General features: G+C 41.7%; 1 protein-coding gene across 2 annotated transcripts in view; it reads right to left on the bottom strand.

Moving 5' to 3' along the window:
* The window catches only part of LOC120932980 (glutamine--fructose-6-phosphate aminotransferase [isomerizing] 1), a 55818-nt gene that overhangs the window by 14157 nt on the left and 23477 nt on the right, over positions 1 to 18184 (bottom strand). The window contains exons 4-10 of one of the 2 annotated variants that reach the window (XM_040345899.1): positions 9863 to 9988; positions 6903 to 6961; positions 5151 to 5285; positions 3948 to 4009; positions 3766 to 3845; positions 2693 to 2746; positions 1036 to 1141 (exon numbers count right to left, since the gene is read on the bottom strand). In XM_040345899.1, the coding sequence (XP_040201833.1) occupies positions 1036 to 1141; positions 2693 to 2746; positions 3766 to 3845; positions 3948 to 4009; positions 5151 to 5285; positions 6903 to 6961; positions 9863 to 9988 (622 nt within the window). The remainder of the gene's footprint in view (positions 1 to 1035; positions 1142 to 2692; positions 2747 to 3765; positions 3846 to 3947; positions 4010 to 5150; positions 5286 to 6902; positions 6962 to 9862; positions 9989 to 18184) is intronic. The other variant, XM_040345900.1, reaches the window with a different exon arrangement.

Below are 18184 nucleotides of genomic sequence, written 5' to 3'. Positions count from 1 at the left end.
TATAAAAAAAAAAGGTTACAAGAAATTTTGAAGCAGCTTCAACAATATTATATTAATAATAATGACACCTGTGCTAGCGGTTGTTAATGCGTCCACTGGGACCAATGCTGGGGAGGTATGCTGGCGCCCACCGACACCAATGCTGGGGGGTGTATGCTGGCGCCCGACACCAATGCTGGGGGGTGTATGCTGGCGCCCAGCGGCAGAAATGCTGGGGGGTGTATGCTGGCGTCCACGGGGACCAACGCTGGGGAGGTATGCTGGCGCCCACCGACACCAATGCTGGGGGGTGTATGCTGGCGCCCGACACCAACGCTGGGGGGTGTATGCTGGCGTCCACCGACACCAACGCTGGGGGGTGTATGCTGGCGTCCACCGACACCAACGCTGGGGGGTGTATGCTGGCGTCCACCGACACCAACCCTGGGGGGTGTATGCTGGCGTCCACCGACACCAACGCTGGGGGGTGTATGCTGGCGTCCACCGACACCAACGCTGGGGGGTGTATGCTGGCGTCCACCGACACCAACGCTGGGGGGTGTATGCTGGCGTCCACCGACACCAACGCTGGGGGGTGTATGCTGGCGTCCACCGACACCAACGCTGGGGGGGTGTATGCTGGCGTCCACCGACACCAACGCTGGGGGGGTGTATGCTGGCGTCCACCGACACCAACGCTGGGGGGTGTATGCTGGCGTCCACCGACACCAACGCTGGGGGGTGTATGCTGGCGCCCACCGACACCAACGCTGGGGGGTGTATGCTGGCGCCCACCGACACCAACGCTGGGGGTAACTAATTTGTGTTTAGGGGCAGGGTAGGGGTTGGGTGGGGCAACTGGTGGCAAGTAACTCTGAAGGCCTGGCTAGTAGCTCAGGACTTGAAATTTTGAGCCATGTGAATATATATATATATAAGCAAGCTAACATTTACATACAATGACAATACATTAGACAGCCATTAAAAACGTAGACTGGCAGCAAGCCAGTTCCATAATGTTCTTCAATAGAAACTTAAGGCAGATGTTGTCCTCACCTGGCATCTGATGCAAAGTAATATTCCACAGCCTTCTCTTCTGCAGGGAACAGACAAGTGGTGGTGTCTATTCTGGGAACGGGGCAGCTGCCTTTCTTCTCTAGAACTGCAGACATGAACAAGACAAGGGTTATTATTGTGTGGAGAGGTACCAGGGGAGAGTGGGGAGAAAAGGAGTCCATAGACCGGTAAATCTCAGCCCAGCCAAAAGGAAATGCAGCCTGAAGAATAAAGCACAGTTTGGCCTTCAGAAGATTCAAGCAACCATACAGTTAGGTTGTGGTACCTTTAAGTCACAAAGGTCTAACTTTGGCATCTTGTTGTCCCCAGAGAAAGAAACCAGGGCAGTTGGGGGCAGCGAGGAAACAACACATTTAACAAAATGTGCTCCTGGTCAAGGACACATGTTTTGAAAAATTAGGAAGTATAAATAAATGAATGTGGAATTTTCTGTCCACATGAATAAATCAGATCCTCCTTTTTATTGGACCATACTGCACCAGGAATATGTATAGGAGACCCCCCTGGATACTATGTGCAACATTTTTTCCTTTATGCACCTTTAAAATGAGTGCCAAGGATAACATGATGCAAAAAATGCAAGATATGGTTATTTCAAGGATTAGAAAATCTGTTCACATTTTACTAGGCAACAGACTTTATATCCTTTCTGGATGGACAGAATTTAAAAAATACAACTAGATGCCAAAAGTTAAATCTCTGCTTACCCATCCCACATACCACATCACAAGCAAGGTCAGTAAATATAAAGCACAATAAGAAGATTAGCTCCCATGGATTACTCATTCAAGTAATTTAGCAAGAGAAAAAAAATGTCCTAAAATGAAAGAAATAAAAGAAGAAATTTCATTGCACATGGCCCAGAATGGACAGAAAAGGGTAGAGAATTGTATATATTCTGGTACTGTTTCCATATTTACAAGCCAGGAGCATGCACATGAGGTGTTAGCAGAATGTATTTAGTGTAATATGTCGAGAGTTTATATTATATGTAGTTTCCTCCCTAAGGCTTTGAGCAAAGCAACCAATAAAAAAATAAAAATGGAGGATAAAGCTTTCATTTTCTAGCCTTCACTAGAGCAATGGCCAAAATTGCAATTGGCTGTTTTTCCTTGCATCAGTTCTCAACTATTGGCTCCACTATGTCACAGGAGCCAACACAATTTCAAGAGAATGGTTTGGCAATTTAAAGAAAAAGTTCAAAGTTGAAGATCGCTTTAAAATTTTTTAACCAAGTTTTAAGTTCACTGAAATGCACATACCACTTCAGCTGGGTAGCTGTTGATGGAAAAAAAATAATAATAAAAATACAGCTTGTCCCTGGTTAGCAAACCACAGGGATGATGTGTAGGCCAAGTAAAAGGTTTCAATTGCATAATATGTAGACATATGCAGGGATATTTGTATGGAGCAATGCTGCCATCTAGTGGGTGAAAGTCATAAAGTCCGTATTGAGGTGCAAATAAGTAATAGAACCTAAACTAAAAGGAAGTGTAATGATTTCCTACTATGCAAGCTGTAGGGCACTTGCATTAATCTAAAATCGAAAACAGTACCAGATGTAATAATTGATAAATATGAATACAGTTTCTTTTTTAGAAGAAAGAGTATTGAAGTACAATGCTGGTTGAGGCACCTTCTTTCTCTATTATGCATATTCCTTCTAGAGGATAATCGATGCTTTGTGACACTGAAAGGACAATGAGAAAGTACGACAGCACAAAATCAGAAAACACATCAATCACACAGGCAATCTATGCATTGCAGACTTCTGAAATGCATATAGTCAGGTACATCTGGTATGTACTGCCAGTTTATCGCATGAAAAAAAAAAGCAGACTAAGCAAAAAGGACAATACAACAGTGCATTACAATCACATAGAAACGCAATTGTAAGAGGAATTCAGCTTATAGAAAAATAAAATAGTTTACAGTAAACAGACTGCAAAATATCGATTTACAAATAGCTATAACATATGCAATATATCTGAATATATGCAACATCAACTGAGGAAAATTGCCTAGCCTTTTAGCACATGCAACAGATTAGGTTTGCTTCCAATGAGTAGGTAATATATTGGAACCAAAACAAGCATAGTGAGCATTTGGAACAGACACACACTGTTGTTGCTGGCAGGAATTTTCCAGCACACTGGAAAATTCTGGCATTAAAGCATATGATTTTTTTCAGGACAAGAGAGCTGAAGGTAAAAAGTCAAGTCACCATCAGGTGTATGACAGTCATTCGATAATCTGCCTGGGTAGATTTCCCAGCTTTTATTCTAAAAACAAAATACACTCTTAGAATTGTTGACGTGTTAAGAATGCAGTCCAGCACGTCATCAAGGTGTCAATGGAGCAAAATGAATAGACCAGCTGCATTCTCACAGGTATATGTTCCAGCAACTATTGAGACATTTACGGGAGAAAAATAAATCAAAAAAAAATTAGGCTGGTTTTCAGTTGCTAATCTGTCGCTTCTTTTATTTTTAAATTAGCCACGGTTAAAGACAGATATACACACACACACACACACACACACAATAATATACTGGTCATAGCCGAGTCCAACTGCATTTAGATAACAGACATACATTTTATTTTTCACAATACAAACTAGTTTTGGCTCCAGATGACTCCAGGCAAAAAAGGTTCCAGTGTGGCTTTGCCTGAAATGCATCTGGTGCTCCTCGTCTGACTTGCGTTTACCTGAACGGTACAATATGGGGATGTGATCGCTGGACAGCTTGTGCTCACTCCGTATACCCAATAGAAGTGGGCTGCCTCTCCTGCAATACAGGCAGACACAAGTTAATGGTGACAAACCGGAAAGATATAGTCACTGACTTTCATAAAGGAAGTAATAGATAGAAAAAATTGGATAAAATTACCTGGTTCCAATAGCCTGGGCGGGATAGTGAATACTTTTAAAAACCAGAGCAAATGCACCTTCCTGTAAGACAAAAGCAGGAGAAAGGCAATATTTAATCTTTAGGATATAGATTTGTAATCCTTATATTTTCAAGCTGTATAAAAGAGAACATGCAAAATGTACAAGACTTATGCAAAAAAAAAAAGATTTTATATATATATATATATATATATATATATAGATAGAGATAGATAGATAGATAGGAGAGAGAGATATATTATATATAAATATAAACGCCTGCCATGTAGCAAAGGTAGTGGACAATGTTATGACCCACTCTTGGATCATCATTCCCCAGATGAAAATTGTGTACCATGTGCTACTTGAACATGTCCATCATCATTTCCAACCTGTATGATCATAAACAATCACATTAATCAGAAATCTCCCAAGCTGTACGAAGGAAGGGACATGAATTGGAAAATGACGGTATATGAGAATGAGGATGCAAGAAGTTATATACATACCAAGCACACCTCACCTACCTAAACCAGTTGTCTGGAGTACTCCTTTAAAATGATCCTGACCCAGCCTAAAAAGTATCAAGTTTACTGAAAAAACACCTTCTAGTGCCTGCTAATGCCCATTTAGTCTTCAAATTAGTCCATGTGACCCCGTGACGCTCCATAGGATTATAGCTCCAGGCCATAGGTCTTCAAATTATGATTAAAACCAAAACCATCCACCTAGAACCAATCCCAAACCCCCATCATACAACTGTCAAACGCCAGAGCCCCTTCGGTTCAGTGAAATTCCAGAATCTGACAAGTAAATGACAGCAAATGGCTTTAGCATCAGAGGATACATTTAACTTGGGCATAGATTTGAAACTAAGATCCATGGGGGTCCACAGGGATATGGCTACTAATCTGAAGACTTTCATAGGTACTTACAGGCTCAACACAAATGAGAAAAGGTTTTAGGAAAGATCAGTTTGACTATAAGGGTAAAAAAAATATATATATTATTATAATTTTTTGTATATATATATATATATATATATATATATATATATATATATATATATATATATATATATATATATATATATATATATATATATATATATATATAGTTTTTTTTTTGTTCTTTTTTATTTAGTACAACAACTAATAATACAGACTTCTTAATTGTCAGATGTACACAAAGCCAATCTCCTTACCAGCTGCTGGATGACCCGCTCAACAAGGGTGGCAAAGCTGATTTCGTCATTCTCCCGATTGTCATACATATATTTCACCAGCTTGGCAATGGTTTCTGTGTCAGTCTCAGACTCAAACTCATAGCCTTTGCTTTCCTGTAGACATCAGAAAACATCAGTTTATATCAGTATGTGCATATATCATAGCAGTCAGATTATACATTCGTATAATATGTTCCTTATCCAGTGGGCATATAAAAGTGGCGGTAAATTTAAGAAAAAGGCATAAATCTGCAGTGAACTAACAAACCAAAAATGTATTTCTCCGTGTTACCTGGAATTGCTAATTTCTTGCAAAAGTGAGGGGAAATTCATTCTTTATTGGTTGTTTTTACTATTATTGCTGAAAGTTAAAGTCAGAGAAAATCCCACAATTTTGGTCGTCCCCAGAAAAGCAATAGAGGGGAAATCATCTAATTGGGACAACATCTCTAGTGACCTGATAACAACCTTTGGAGGAGGAATTTCTTTTCACTGCCCGTTTTGGCTGAGGGGAAAAAAATAAATAAAAAATTTGTGTTTTTTCCTTTAGTTCTACTTTAATGCCCTGTACACACGATCAGACCTTTGTCCGACCAAATTCACATTGGAATTCCGACAGAATTCCATCAGAGGAAAATAGAACATGTTCTCTATGTAAACTCCGATGGAATTCATCGGAATTTCTGATGGAATTACTCCGATGGGGCATACACACGGTCGGAATTTCCCATCGAAAAAGTCCATCTGACTTTTTCCATTAGAAATTCTGATCGTGTGTACGGGGCATAAGCGTATACACTATGGCCCGGATTAAAAAAAAAAAGCACTTACGCAGATGTATCTCCAGATACGCCGTCGTAAGTACAAATGTGCGCCGTCGTATCTATGCGTCGAACCAGAAACCAAGACACGCCTAAAAATAGGCTTCCTCCGACCGACTTGCATACGTCGGCGTATCGTGGGCGCATAGTTACGCTGGATGCATGTGGCGCTCCCATTGATTTCCTATTCAAATATGGAAATGAGGGAGATACGTCGATTCACGAACGTACTTGCGCCCGGCACATAATATACGCGGTTTGCGTAAGTCGTACGTCCGGCGTAAAGTTATTCCCCATATAGGAGGCGCAACTCATGCAAAGGTATGGACCAGGGAACACAAGCCGTCGTATCTTATGTTGTTTACGTTGTACGTGAATATGACTAGGCGTAGGTTACGTTCACGTCGTAGGCAGTGATCCGTCGTATCTTAGGGAGTAGTTCCGACGTGAATGTGAGCATGCGTCCACGGGACGGCGCATGCGCCGTTCATTATTCGTATCTTTATGGCGCTCGGCCTATCATTTGCATGGGGTCACGCCTCATTTGCATGGCTCACGCCCACTTCCACTTACGACGACTTGCGCCTAGGAAACACAGCGCAGATTTGGCAGCACTGGCTTTGTGAATCCAGTGCTTGCCTCTCTGCGCTACGTCAGCGTAGCGTATATGAGATACGCTACGGCGGCATAAATATGCGCCGATATATGTGAATCCGGGCCTATATTGTTATCTTGGGATAAATACTCCAGGGGCTTCTTGTTAAATAGATTTCTAATTGGTTGTTTTGGGTCACCTCAAATTCATGCAGTAAAAGTTGTACATTTTGCGTGAGCAGATCTGTATTTATATGCATAACACATGGATGTATATCAATTCCATATTTTGTGTACACTCTCACATGCAACTCACCAGAAACTTCTTCAGGTCTTTGTAGTTGGTGATGATGCCATTGTGGATCACGATAAACTCTAGGAGGGGAAGAATGTGACATTAGTCCCTGGTGTTCCAAAAACACTCAATCATGAATGATTCAAAGACAGGAAAAATCTGGAAGCCATATGTCTGTTACACAAAACAGTAAAAAAAAAAAAAAAAATCCAACTTCGTTCTTTACAAATTTATTTTTACTTACTGTAATCCACACAGTATTTATTTTACCACTAAAAAAAATACAGACTTCTCTGTATTATTCTGTTTTTAGATGTTTTATGCATGTTTAGTTAGATAGAAGTCTATTTGGATGCATTGAACCCTTCTACACATCTGCAATCCCTCCAGGGAAGCACTGCACATAATTGACAGCAGGAGAGGAAAGTCAGGGGGTGCTATTGCTCAAAGCTAGGAATATCTATGTAATTATCCTATATGATAGCTGAAATGACGACAACGTAAAACAAACAAAAAGCGCCTAGATTATAAAAAATAAATGATCCAAATAACACATATAGAGATTATATATATATATACACATACATACATACATACATACATACATATATATATACACATATATACATACATATACACACACACACACACACACACACACACACACACACACACACACATATACACACACACAATGTATATATAATAAAAAAAATAAAAAAAAAACACACACACACACACACACACACACACACACAACCCTTAAATAAAATCTTGGCCTTCAAAACAATTGTTTAAGTGGAGAATGGCCAATCATACGCGAGAAACAATAATCGGACCAAGATCTAGTGAAAATTCACTGCTGTAAACTTGTCCCTCAATCTTCTCTCACCAGTTCTGTATTATGTATTGGCCACAACAGGGTCGATTTAAAGGGGTTGAAAAGGGAAAAAATGTTTTCCCTAAATAGCTTCCTTTACCTTAGTGCAGTCCTCCTTCACTTACCTCATCCTTCCATTTTGCTTTTAAATGTCCTTTTTTCTTCTGAGAAACCCTCACTTCCTGTTCTTCTGTCTGTAACTCCACACAGTAATGCAAGGCTTTCTCCCTGGTGTGGAGAAAGCCTCTTGAGGGGGGAGAGGGCGAGCAGGCAAGTCAGGACGCCCACTAACACACAGCTCCTTTCTCTATCTGCAAAGTAGAGAGTGTCCTGACTTGCCTGCGAGCCCCCTCAAGAGGCTTTCTCCACACAGGGAGAAAGCCTCGCATTACGGTGGTGAGTTACAGACAGAAGAACAGGAAGTGAGAATTTCTCAGAAGAAATAAGGACATTTAAAAGCAAAATGGAAGGATGAGGTAAGTGAAGGAGGACTGCACTAAGGTAAAGGAAGCTATTTAGGGGGAAAAAAATCCTTTACAACCCCTTTAAGCATAAGACTACCATGCCCTGTGCAACTGGCATGAATTTTACAATTCGTAGTTACGTCAATTGTGGTTCCTCAAATGTTGTCTATGCCAATATCTGGGATGTACTACACGCCCGCTACAAACTAGGATTAGTGAGCATTACCATGGGGCTTCCTATGTCAGTGGTCCAACGTTTCCAAGCATTTCAAACACATTCATGCAGGTAATATCAACTCCTTTAAGTTTTAACGTTTGGAGGAAGTTAGAGTCTCTCCCAGAGGGGGGATGACATCCACCGGAAGCTCCTTGAAAGGGAGGTCTGGTGGATTTTTAACCTTGATACAAGAATTCCCACAGACATGAATCACAAGTATGATGTTCATTTCTTTTTAAAGTAGTATTTACATATATATGTCTGCTGGGTTATAAAGGTTCATGCACAGTTATGCATTTTGCATGGACATATACTGGGATGGCCTCGTTCTTATATGTAAACTTTGTATTCCTGATATCAGTCCTGTTTGATATATGATGTTTTTGCTTTTCCTTAACCCCCCCCCCCCCCATCTTTTTTTCTATAGTGGTGTATCCTCTCACCGAACAGGCAGTTGATATAATTTCCAATCAAGAAACTGAACTCATGGGTTGATTGATTGCCTGCTCGGTGGGTGGAGCCCCTTGTCTATACATTTTAATTTTAATGTTTGAGCTGTGACCAAGGCAGTTTGCTGAAACGCGTTAGCTCCTTGTACTCTTAACTTGTACCAATAAATTGTTTTCTGAGGATTTGGAGTGCCGGCTTCCTTTACTGGATGCCAGATCAATTTGGAGTCTTCTGATGCAATGGCAAGCACAGCAGGATCAACGAGGGCAAGTGATAGCTGGGAAAATGTCCAGTGTTCATACTAGGGCTCCGGAGGTAGAAACTATTGCATGTTCTCTTAATTACCTTCCATCCAAAATATAACTATGTTTTATGTGGAGTTCTTTAACTGCATCAGGCAGCTTCATACACTTTAATTTTATTATGCTTTATAGTTTAACCAGTTGCAGTCTGTGCAGTTGCAAAACTGGCTCTGGTTCATGTGACCACTGACAGCCAATCACATTATCACTAATCCCTCCTGACAGGCGGTCAGAACTTTTTAAAGTGACCCTGCCCACCAGGGTTTAACGTCCAACCTGGTGATTTTGTCATCTTCAGCCTCCCCCCGCTGGGAGAACACAATAAGCTCAGTGGAAGGGTTTTTTCCCCCCCCCCCCCCCCCCAACAGCACCGACTGTTGATGGGGGAAATCAAGCGATTTTCTGTCCTGCAACCCGTAGTTGCCGGACAGGAAATCGCACCATCTATGGCAGGCTTTAGGAAAGATATAGACAGACAAGTGTTATTTTGAGAACATAGGAGATAAGACATCAACACATCACCAGGACTAGGCAGTTTATGCCAGCCTTACAAACCTTAGTGATACCTACTGTATTCTACTCTATTATTAAAGTTCTAAGCATATACAAGTCTACATTGGCATCCTGTTTAAATACAAAATCTTTATGCACGTGAACAGTACGCTTACCGTTGTTTTTGTCAGAGCGCTGTGGGTGGCTGTTGGTGGGGCTGGGCTCTCCGTGAGTGGCCCAACGGGTGTGTGCAATGCCCAGGTGAATCTCAAATTCAATATCCAGGTCCATAGCTTCCTGTTCTGTGTAAAGGGAAACATTTACAGGTTTAAAAACACATTCCAAAGCAGCAAGAGGTACAATGCAAAAGTCAACTTTTCATAGAATATTAAATATATCCAGTGGTGTTAACAAAAAAAAAAAAGTGTTTAAATGTTTATTTGAAGTGTAGATACAGTATCTCACAAAAGTAAGTACACCCCTTACATTTTTTACATATACTGTATCTTTTTGTGTGATAACACTGAAGAAATTACACATTGCTACAATGTAAAGTAGTGAGTGTACAGCTTGTATAACAGTATAAATTTACTGTCCCCCTCAAAATAACTCAACACACAGGCATTAATGTCTAAACCGCTGCCAAAAAAAAAAAAAGAAGGAGTACACCCCTAAGTGAACATGTTCAAATTGGGTCCAAAGTGTCAATATTTTGTATGGCCACCGTTATTTTCCAGCACTGCCTTAACCCTCATGGGCATGGAGGGCAACAGAGCCTCACAGGTTGCTACTGTAGTCCTCTTCCACTCCTTTATGATAACATCACAGAGCTGGTGGATGTTAGGGACCTTGTTCTCCTCCACCTTCTGTTTGAGGATGCCCCACAGATGCTCAATGGTGTTTAGGTGGTGGGAGTGTCATGGTCTGGGGCTGCACGAGTGCTGTTGGCACTGGGAAACTATAGTTCACTGAGGGAACCATGAATGCCAACGTGTACTGTGACATAATGAAGCAGAGCATGATCCCCTCCCTTCAGAGACTGGGCAATGGGCAAGACAATGTTCGTCTTGGAGGTGTTTTTGAGGTTGTTATGTTGGAATACTACCCTGTGGCTCAGTCTCCGAACGGAGTGTATCATGCTCTGCTTCAGTATGTCACAGTACATGTTGGCATTCATGGTTCCCTCTATGAACTGTAGCTCCCCAGTGCCGGCAGCACTCATGCAGCCCCAGACCATGACACTCCCACCACCATGCTTGACTGTAGGCAAGACACACTTGTCTTTGTACTCCTCCCCTGGTTGCCACCACACACACTTGACACCATCTGAACCAAATAAGTTTATCTTGGTCACATCAGATCACAGGACATGGTTCCAGTAATCCATGTCCTTAGTCTGCTTGTCTTCAGCAAACTGTTTGTAGGCTTTCGTGTGCATCATCTTTAGAAGAGGCTTCCTTCTGGGACGACAGCCATGCAGACCAATTATGGTCTGAGCACTGACAGGCTGATCCCCATCTCCTTCAACCTCTGCAGCAATGCTGGCAGCACTCATACGTCTACTTCCAAAGACAACCTCTGGATATGATGCCGAGCATGTGCACTCTTTGGTTGACCATGGTGAGGCCTGCTCTAAATCAAACCGGTCCTGTTAAACCGCTGTATGGTCTTGGCCACCATGCTGCAGCTCAGTTTCAGTTAAGGCCATTTTTATGTAGAGCAACAATTTTTTTTTTCAGATCCTCAGAGTTCTTTGCCATGAGGTGCCATGTTGAACTTCTAGTGACCAGTATGAGAGATTGAGAGCGATAAAACCAAATTTAAAACACACCTACTCCCCATTCACACCTGAGACCATTTAACACCAAAGAGTCACATCAAGGAGGGAAAATAGCCCATTGGGCCTAATTTCGACATTTTCACGTAGGGGTGTACTAACCAGCGGTTTAGACATTAATGGCTGTGTATTTAGTTATTTTGGAGGAGGACAGCAAATTTACACTGTTATACAAGCTTTACATTCACTACTTTACATTGTAGCAAAGTGTAATTTCTTCAGTGTTGCCACATGAAAAGATAGAATAAAATATTTGCAAAAATGTGAGGGGTGTACTCACTTGTGAGATACTGTAACTACAGCAGACTACACACTTAACCATCTTGCACAATATCCTTTAGATCTACCGAGAACAACAATGTAGTATGGAGTCCTGCCTGGATATAAATCCAATGGATGGTTTTGGCAAACTCAATATGTTGGTAAATCAGACAGGGTCTTTGCAGCCTAAAATAGCTTACTCCAGAGACAAATAGGTTGTGCGAAGATAAAGATCTTTATATTCAGTCATCTTATTGATTTTAGCTGAAAATAGCCGTCACTTTTCATAAAAATATGGATCCTTATCCTGGTGTTTTAGCTATGTGAATCGACCAGTTTATCAGGCTTCTAAAGCTTAATGGAATTTTCACAAACACATTTGTAAATGGTAGTGCTTTTTTCTTTTTTTTTACGGTCACTAATCATTTAACTGTTCCTCATTCTTGTAATGCAAATATAAAAAAATGCTAGCCTGGATTCAGAAGAATGAAAATCCAGCAGAGAATCCAATGAAATATTGCTTCATAATTTACTCTCTGGACAGCTATTGTGCAAGTTACCTAGAAATGGTTTTAATTTAGCAGAGTGCAAAAATCTGTTGCCATTGTAATCTCCCCAGAGTGCATGTTATAATATAAGATGGAAAGGCAGGAAGAGGGGGTAATGCGCAGGTTACGTTTAAAGCCAGGGGGAACGCACATGTGTTATAGGTTCTCACGGTGCAAAGGAATGCCATACGCCAGTATGAGGACATCTTTTCTAAAGTTCAACATACAAATGTAAGACAGACCAAAGATCTGATTGTTGGCGGAATGATCATACCCTTGGGAGATCCAAAATATACCCAACATCAACATAGTGGCCTTTCTCCTCTACCATCCCCCCATATGTGGTATACCTTCATGCCAGTTAGGAATTCTGCATGACAACTTGACAGATAAAACGCAATAGTGTCCCAGAACCAGGAGCCTGAGCTGATGATCGATACTGGAGCATCAGGGAAGGTTTGTGTTGTTGATTTTATTGGCATAACTCAAGAGGAGTCTCACGAATCGATCATTTGTGCTTAATAAACGTTCTGTAATTGTGCCCAAAACATTTACACCGATCAGCCATAACATCATAACCACTGACGGGGAAAATTAAATAACATTAATTATCTCATGACAATACCACCTGCAAGTGGGTGGAATACATTAGGAAGCAAATGAACATGTTGTTCCTGAATTGTGTGGAAAGCAGAAAAAAAAGTGAAAGAATTTGTTTGACTTTGACAAGGGCCAAGTTGTAATGGCTAGACGACTGGGTCTGAGCAACTCCAAATCTGCAGCTCTTGTGGGATATTCCTGGTCTTCAGTGGTGAGGACAGACCAAAAGTGGTCCAAGGAAGGAAAAAACGGCAAACCTACGATAAGGTCACAGCCGGCCAAGGCTCATTGAGGTACATGGGGAGCAAAGGCTGGCTCATGTAGTCTGGTCCTATAGAAGAGCTACTGTAGCTCAACTTGCTGAAAAAGTTAATGCTGGTTCTAATAGAAAGGTGTCAGAACACACAGTACATCAGTTTGTTGTGTATTGCATAGCTGCAGACTGGTCACGGTGCCCAAGCTAACCAATATCCACAGCCAAAAGCACCTACAATGGGCACATGAGCCTCAGAACTGGATCACGCAGCAATGAAGAAGGTGGCCGGGTCTGATGAATTCAAGCATGGTTTGGAGGAACAACACAATTTGATGTGCAGGAAAAACAAGTCCGATCCATTGAGGCCCCACCTTGCAACTTACAGGATTGAAGGTTCTGCTACGGATGGCCTTGTGTCAGATACCACAGCATACCTTCAGAGGTCTAGTGGAGTCCATGCCTCAATGGGTTTTGGCGGTTGATAATAATGTTGTTATTACCAATTGGTGTATTTACCATTTGACAAGTTTATGCTTTTTATATATAAAAAAAGTTCCCAAGTCTTGAAAACATTAATAGTTTGAAGGGGTTGTAAAGTGGTTGTAAAGGTTTGTTTTTTATTTTCCAAATAGGTTCCTTTAAGCTAGTGCATTGTTGGTTCACTTACATTTCCCTTCTAAATGTTTTTTTTTTCTTTGTCTGAATTTCTCACTTCCTGTTCCTCCTCAGTAAGCCGTTCTGGCTGACTAACCCCCAACCAGAACGGCTCGGATGATGGGGGCAAGCTTACTGAGGAGAGACAGGAAGTGAGAAATTCAGACAGACAAAGAAAAAAAAGAAGGGAAATCAAAGGAAAAACCAAGTGAACCAACAATGCACTAGCTTAAAGGAACCAATTTAGAAAACAAAAAAAACAAACCTTTACAACCCCATTAAGTGGGTTTAAAAAATGTCTGCCAATTTGCAATTGCTCTCATAGTAGCAAAAAAAATAAAAACAAAAATTGAAAGCACTAGTACGGCACACAGATTTTATAAAATATATTATATATATATATATATATATATATATATATATATATATATATATATATATATATATATATATATATATATATATATATATATATATATATATATATATATATATATATATATAATCTCTGACAAGCCGAAACAGCCAAATTCTAGCTTAATCTGTAGCTCATCTATAATCTAACCTCAGGCTTTCTTCATATAGAAAAATGTACTTCTGAAAATGCCATTGGCCGCAGGGACACAGACATGATATACATGTCTCCAACTGCTGTTCTGCAAATTGGCAATATCGTTTTTTGGATCTGTGACAAAAGTGATGATGGGGAAAGACTATTTTTTTAAAAGAAGGCAATGCAGTCAAGCAATATAGAATTCTCTAATGACCTGTACACACGTCCGGTTTTCCTGACATGCCAAAACCCGACGTTTTTCCCAACGCGATTCCTCTCAAGCGCTCCTTATTGTATAGACCAGTCATAGGTAGGGGCAGTGACTTTTGTTTGTTGTATTTATGTCATTGTGGTCAGGCAACGTACTGGCACCTTTGCTTCCATGTGCTGAGTGTGCAGGGTGCTCCTGCCCCTTTAATGAGGACTGGGCTACCTCCAGTCACCTGCCCCTTATCTATCCATCAGCAGTCCTGTGCTCCCACTGAGGAGACTTAAAATGCAATGTTATAGTTAGGACTGCAGTATACAGAGTGCCTTGACGGGGCCTGCAGCTTACACATGCATTTGCAAATGCGTGCAACTAAACCTCTGTTTTTAACGCACACAGTTAGACAGGTGAATTTGGTTGGTTGCTGATTGGTCGGTAAGTTTGAGCCTGGATATTCTATGATTTTGTGCGATTCCTCTCAAGACTGCCTTGCATACACAAGTTCAGTCAAAAAAACGCTCGACCAAAGCGCGGTGACGTCCAACACGTACGACGGCACTATAAAAGGGGGGATGTTCCATTCAAATGGCGCCACCCTTTGGGCTGCTTTTGCTGATCCTCGTGTTAGCAAAAGTTTTGTGAGAGAGACGATTCACGCTTTTCAGTCTTCGTGCTTTTCAGTCCGTTACAGCGTGATGAATGTGCCATCTTCATTATGAATGCTAGTTTTACCACAACGAGCGCTCTCATCTCATACTTGATTCTGAGAATGCGCGTTTTTTTCCCCCCTCGGAAAAGCATACACACGAGCGGTGTTCGCGACGAGAAAAAGACTGACGGGAAATAATAGAGCAGGTTCTAATTTTTTTGCGGGCAGTTTTCTTGTCGGGAAAATTGCTATGGAGCATACACACGACTGGTTTTCCTGACCAATCTAAAAAATTGCATTTTTCTTGTCGGGAAAACCGGTTGTGTGTACAAGGCATAAGAGTCTGACAGTCCCTTCACAATCTAAGGAGCTGGGCCCCTTCAGGAAAACCACATGTAAATAGGTTTAAATTACAAGCAATCAGAAAACGTAATTCATGGCAAAAGGAAATGGGGCGCTTTGGGGGTTAGCATTCATGTACATTAAACAAGGAAAAGAAAATAAATCAGAACAAAGCTGGATTTGAAATAGAAAAAATAAATTCAAACTAGTAAAAAAATTAAAAATAAATCATTAAAAATAATAAATATTTTTCATGATAATGGGGCTTTCCAGCTGAGCCAGGGATCATCCCGTATATTTATTTCTTAACCGCTCACCAGGGCTAGTGTTACCTAAATTCCATTATGAAATCCTTTGGCAGGCTTGAAGCTGCAGGGGGGTGGAGAGACGAGGCCAGTGGGGTAATGTGAATAAATGACATTTTCCTGAAACTGTTTATGTTGGAAAACAAGGTTTAGATCAGGCTTTGGGCCCAGCAAAAAAGAGCACAACATGTTCGGTTACACGTCATTAAGAGAAGCTCAGCATTGCTTTTTATTGAACATCCACGTAGGCAATCCTTAACTCTGCTGCAGCCGGAGAGAACTCCATTACAGCTCTCCGGGATACAAGCAATTAACTCTAATGGTGCTGGCCGCATGACACAGGAGCACCACTGACAATTTCCTTCTTAATGGAGAAAAAAAAAAATATATTTTCTTAAGGTTTGGTTCACATGCTAACAGAAAAAGAGTTATGTGACCCCTGCAAGCTGGAGACCTCGACCCCCCAGGTATTTAAATAACTCAACTTTGCTGAAAACGACTTCAGATGTAAGCAGAGAGATGCTGAAGTGGGGTGAGGGAGCTTATTATTAAATTCATGTGTGCAATCCCCTGCTGCATGCAATGCCGGGATAGGAATACTTCTTCTAGTCACAGTCTGTTTTTGGCAAATACAGAAATAAACCTGGCTAATAACAGTCACTGCAGAGCAGCATTGATGCCAACTGGCTCAGACGGGGTAAACAGGCTGATACCGAGAAATATTAACCCAGAGGGGCACTCCAAATCCAAAGCACTATGGCTGTAATAGGACAATGCTACCCAACATGTGTTGTAGGCAGTGGTGAAACTAGACAGTCCTTCACCTGGGGCAAAGACTCAGTTCAGCACCCCCCCCCCCCACCCTAGGTAAATACACAGTGCAGGGTTTAGGGGTGCATTACATACAGAGCACAGGGTTCAGGGGTGCACTATGCACAGTGTGCAATGGCTGATACAGTAGACCGGCGGGAAAAGAAGAAGCGCAATAAGGCAGGAAAACTCCTCAGACTCCCAGGCAATAGCTGTGCAGTCATTTGCCCAGCTCTTCAAACCCCAAACCCCCCCCCCCCATTTCTCGTCAGTGCTTCTCTGGTCCTCAACACCTCCCCCCCAGCGGTAACCTCCTTTCCCGCTGGCTATCTGTGCAGCAAGCAGGCATCCAGAACGAGCACAGAGGTGGGTTTTTCTGCAACAATTTTCCATGCAGAGTATCATGCCTTTATTCACCCACCTGCTTACTGCCCAGCTACCCAGGGGAGAGGAGGTTAGCGCTGGGGGAAGCCAGAGGAGCACAGAAGAGGAAGGGGACCAGACAAATGACTGCACAGCTAGCCAGTGAGAGAGGTTAGCGCTGGGGGGGGGGGGGGGGGAGACCAGAGGAGTACGGGGGTCAGACAGCTTAAAAAGGGGCATGGACAGAATTGACAGCTGGAGGGGCATACTGGTACCAAATTGCTGTATTTTCCTCATGCAGCAGCTAAATGCTGGCGGGGGGAGAGGAGGACAAGAGAGCTTTAAACTGCCGCAAGAGGATCGGTACCAGTTGCAGCACCCCCTCAATGCCACACCCGGGGCACAGGTTTCCCTGCCCCCTACTTTCGGCCACGGCTGTAGAAACAAGGGCATAGTGGTGACAACAGAGAGTCCCAAGGAAAAAAGAAGCCCTGCTATGACCACTTGTTCCTGTAGAACACAGATGCTTATTCTGCTGTCTAAACATAATTACCTGAAGCCTAGGCAACATGTCCTCGCCACTTCTTTACAGCTGGAAGCACTAATGACTGCTAAGATGTTCATAGCAACATAGTCTAAAGATCATTTTATATATAAAAAAAAAAACACAACACACAATCTGACCATAGAATCAACTTTAGATTTACCAAACTTATGTAATATGAGGACCTACCTAAACTATTCAATCAATCCATATCCAATCAGACTCATGTAATACATAGCTGTTGGTAGATCTAAAAAAGGAAATTGTACACTTATGCCACGTACACACGATCGGACATTCCAACAAAAAAACCGACAGAATGTTGACTCAAACTTGTGTTGCATACACACGGTCACACAAATGTTGTAGGACATTCCGAACGTCAAGAACGGGGTCACGTACAACACTAAAACAAGCCGGAAAAAATTAAGTTCAATGATTCCGAGCATGAGTCGGGTTTTGTGTGTCGGAATTGCATACAGAGGATCGGAATTTCTAACAAGAACTTTTGTTGTCGGAAAAATTGAGAACCAGCTCTCAAACATTTGTTGTCGGAAATTCCGACAGC

Source organism: Rana temporaria, chromosome 3 (assembly GCF_905171775.1).
Source record: "Rana temporaria chromosome 3, aRanTem1.1, whole genome shotgun sequence".
Classification (NCBI taxonomy): domain Eukaryota; kingdom Metazoa; phylum Chordata; class Amphibia; order Anura; family Ranidae; genus Rana; species Rana temporaria.
Note: the sequence above shows the minus strand (reverse complement) of the source record. Positions and strands in the feature narration are given on the sequence as shown.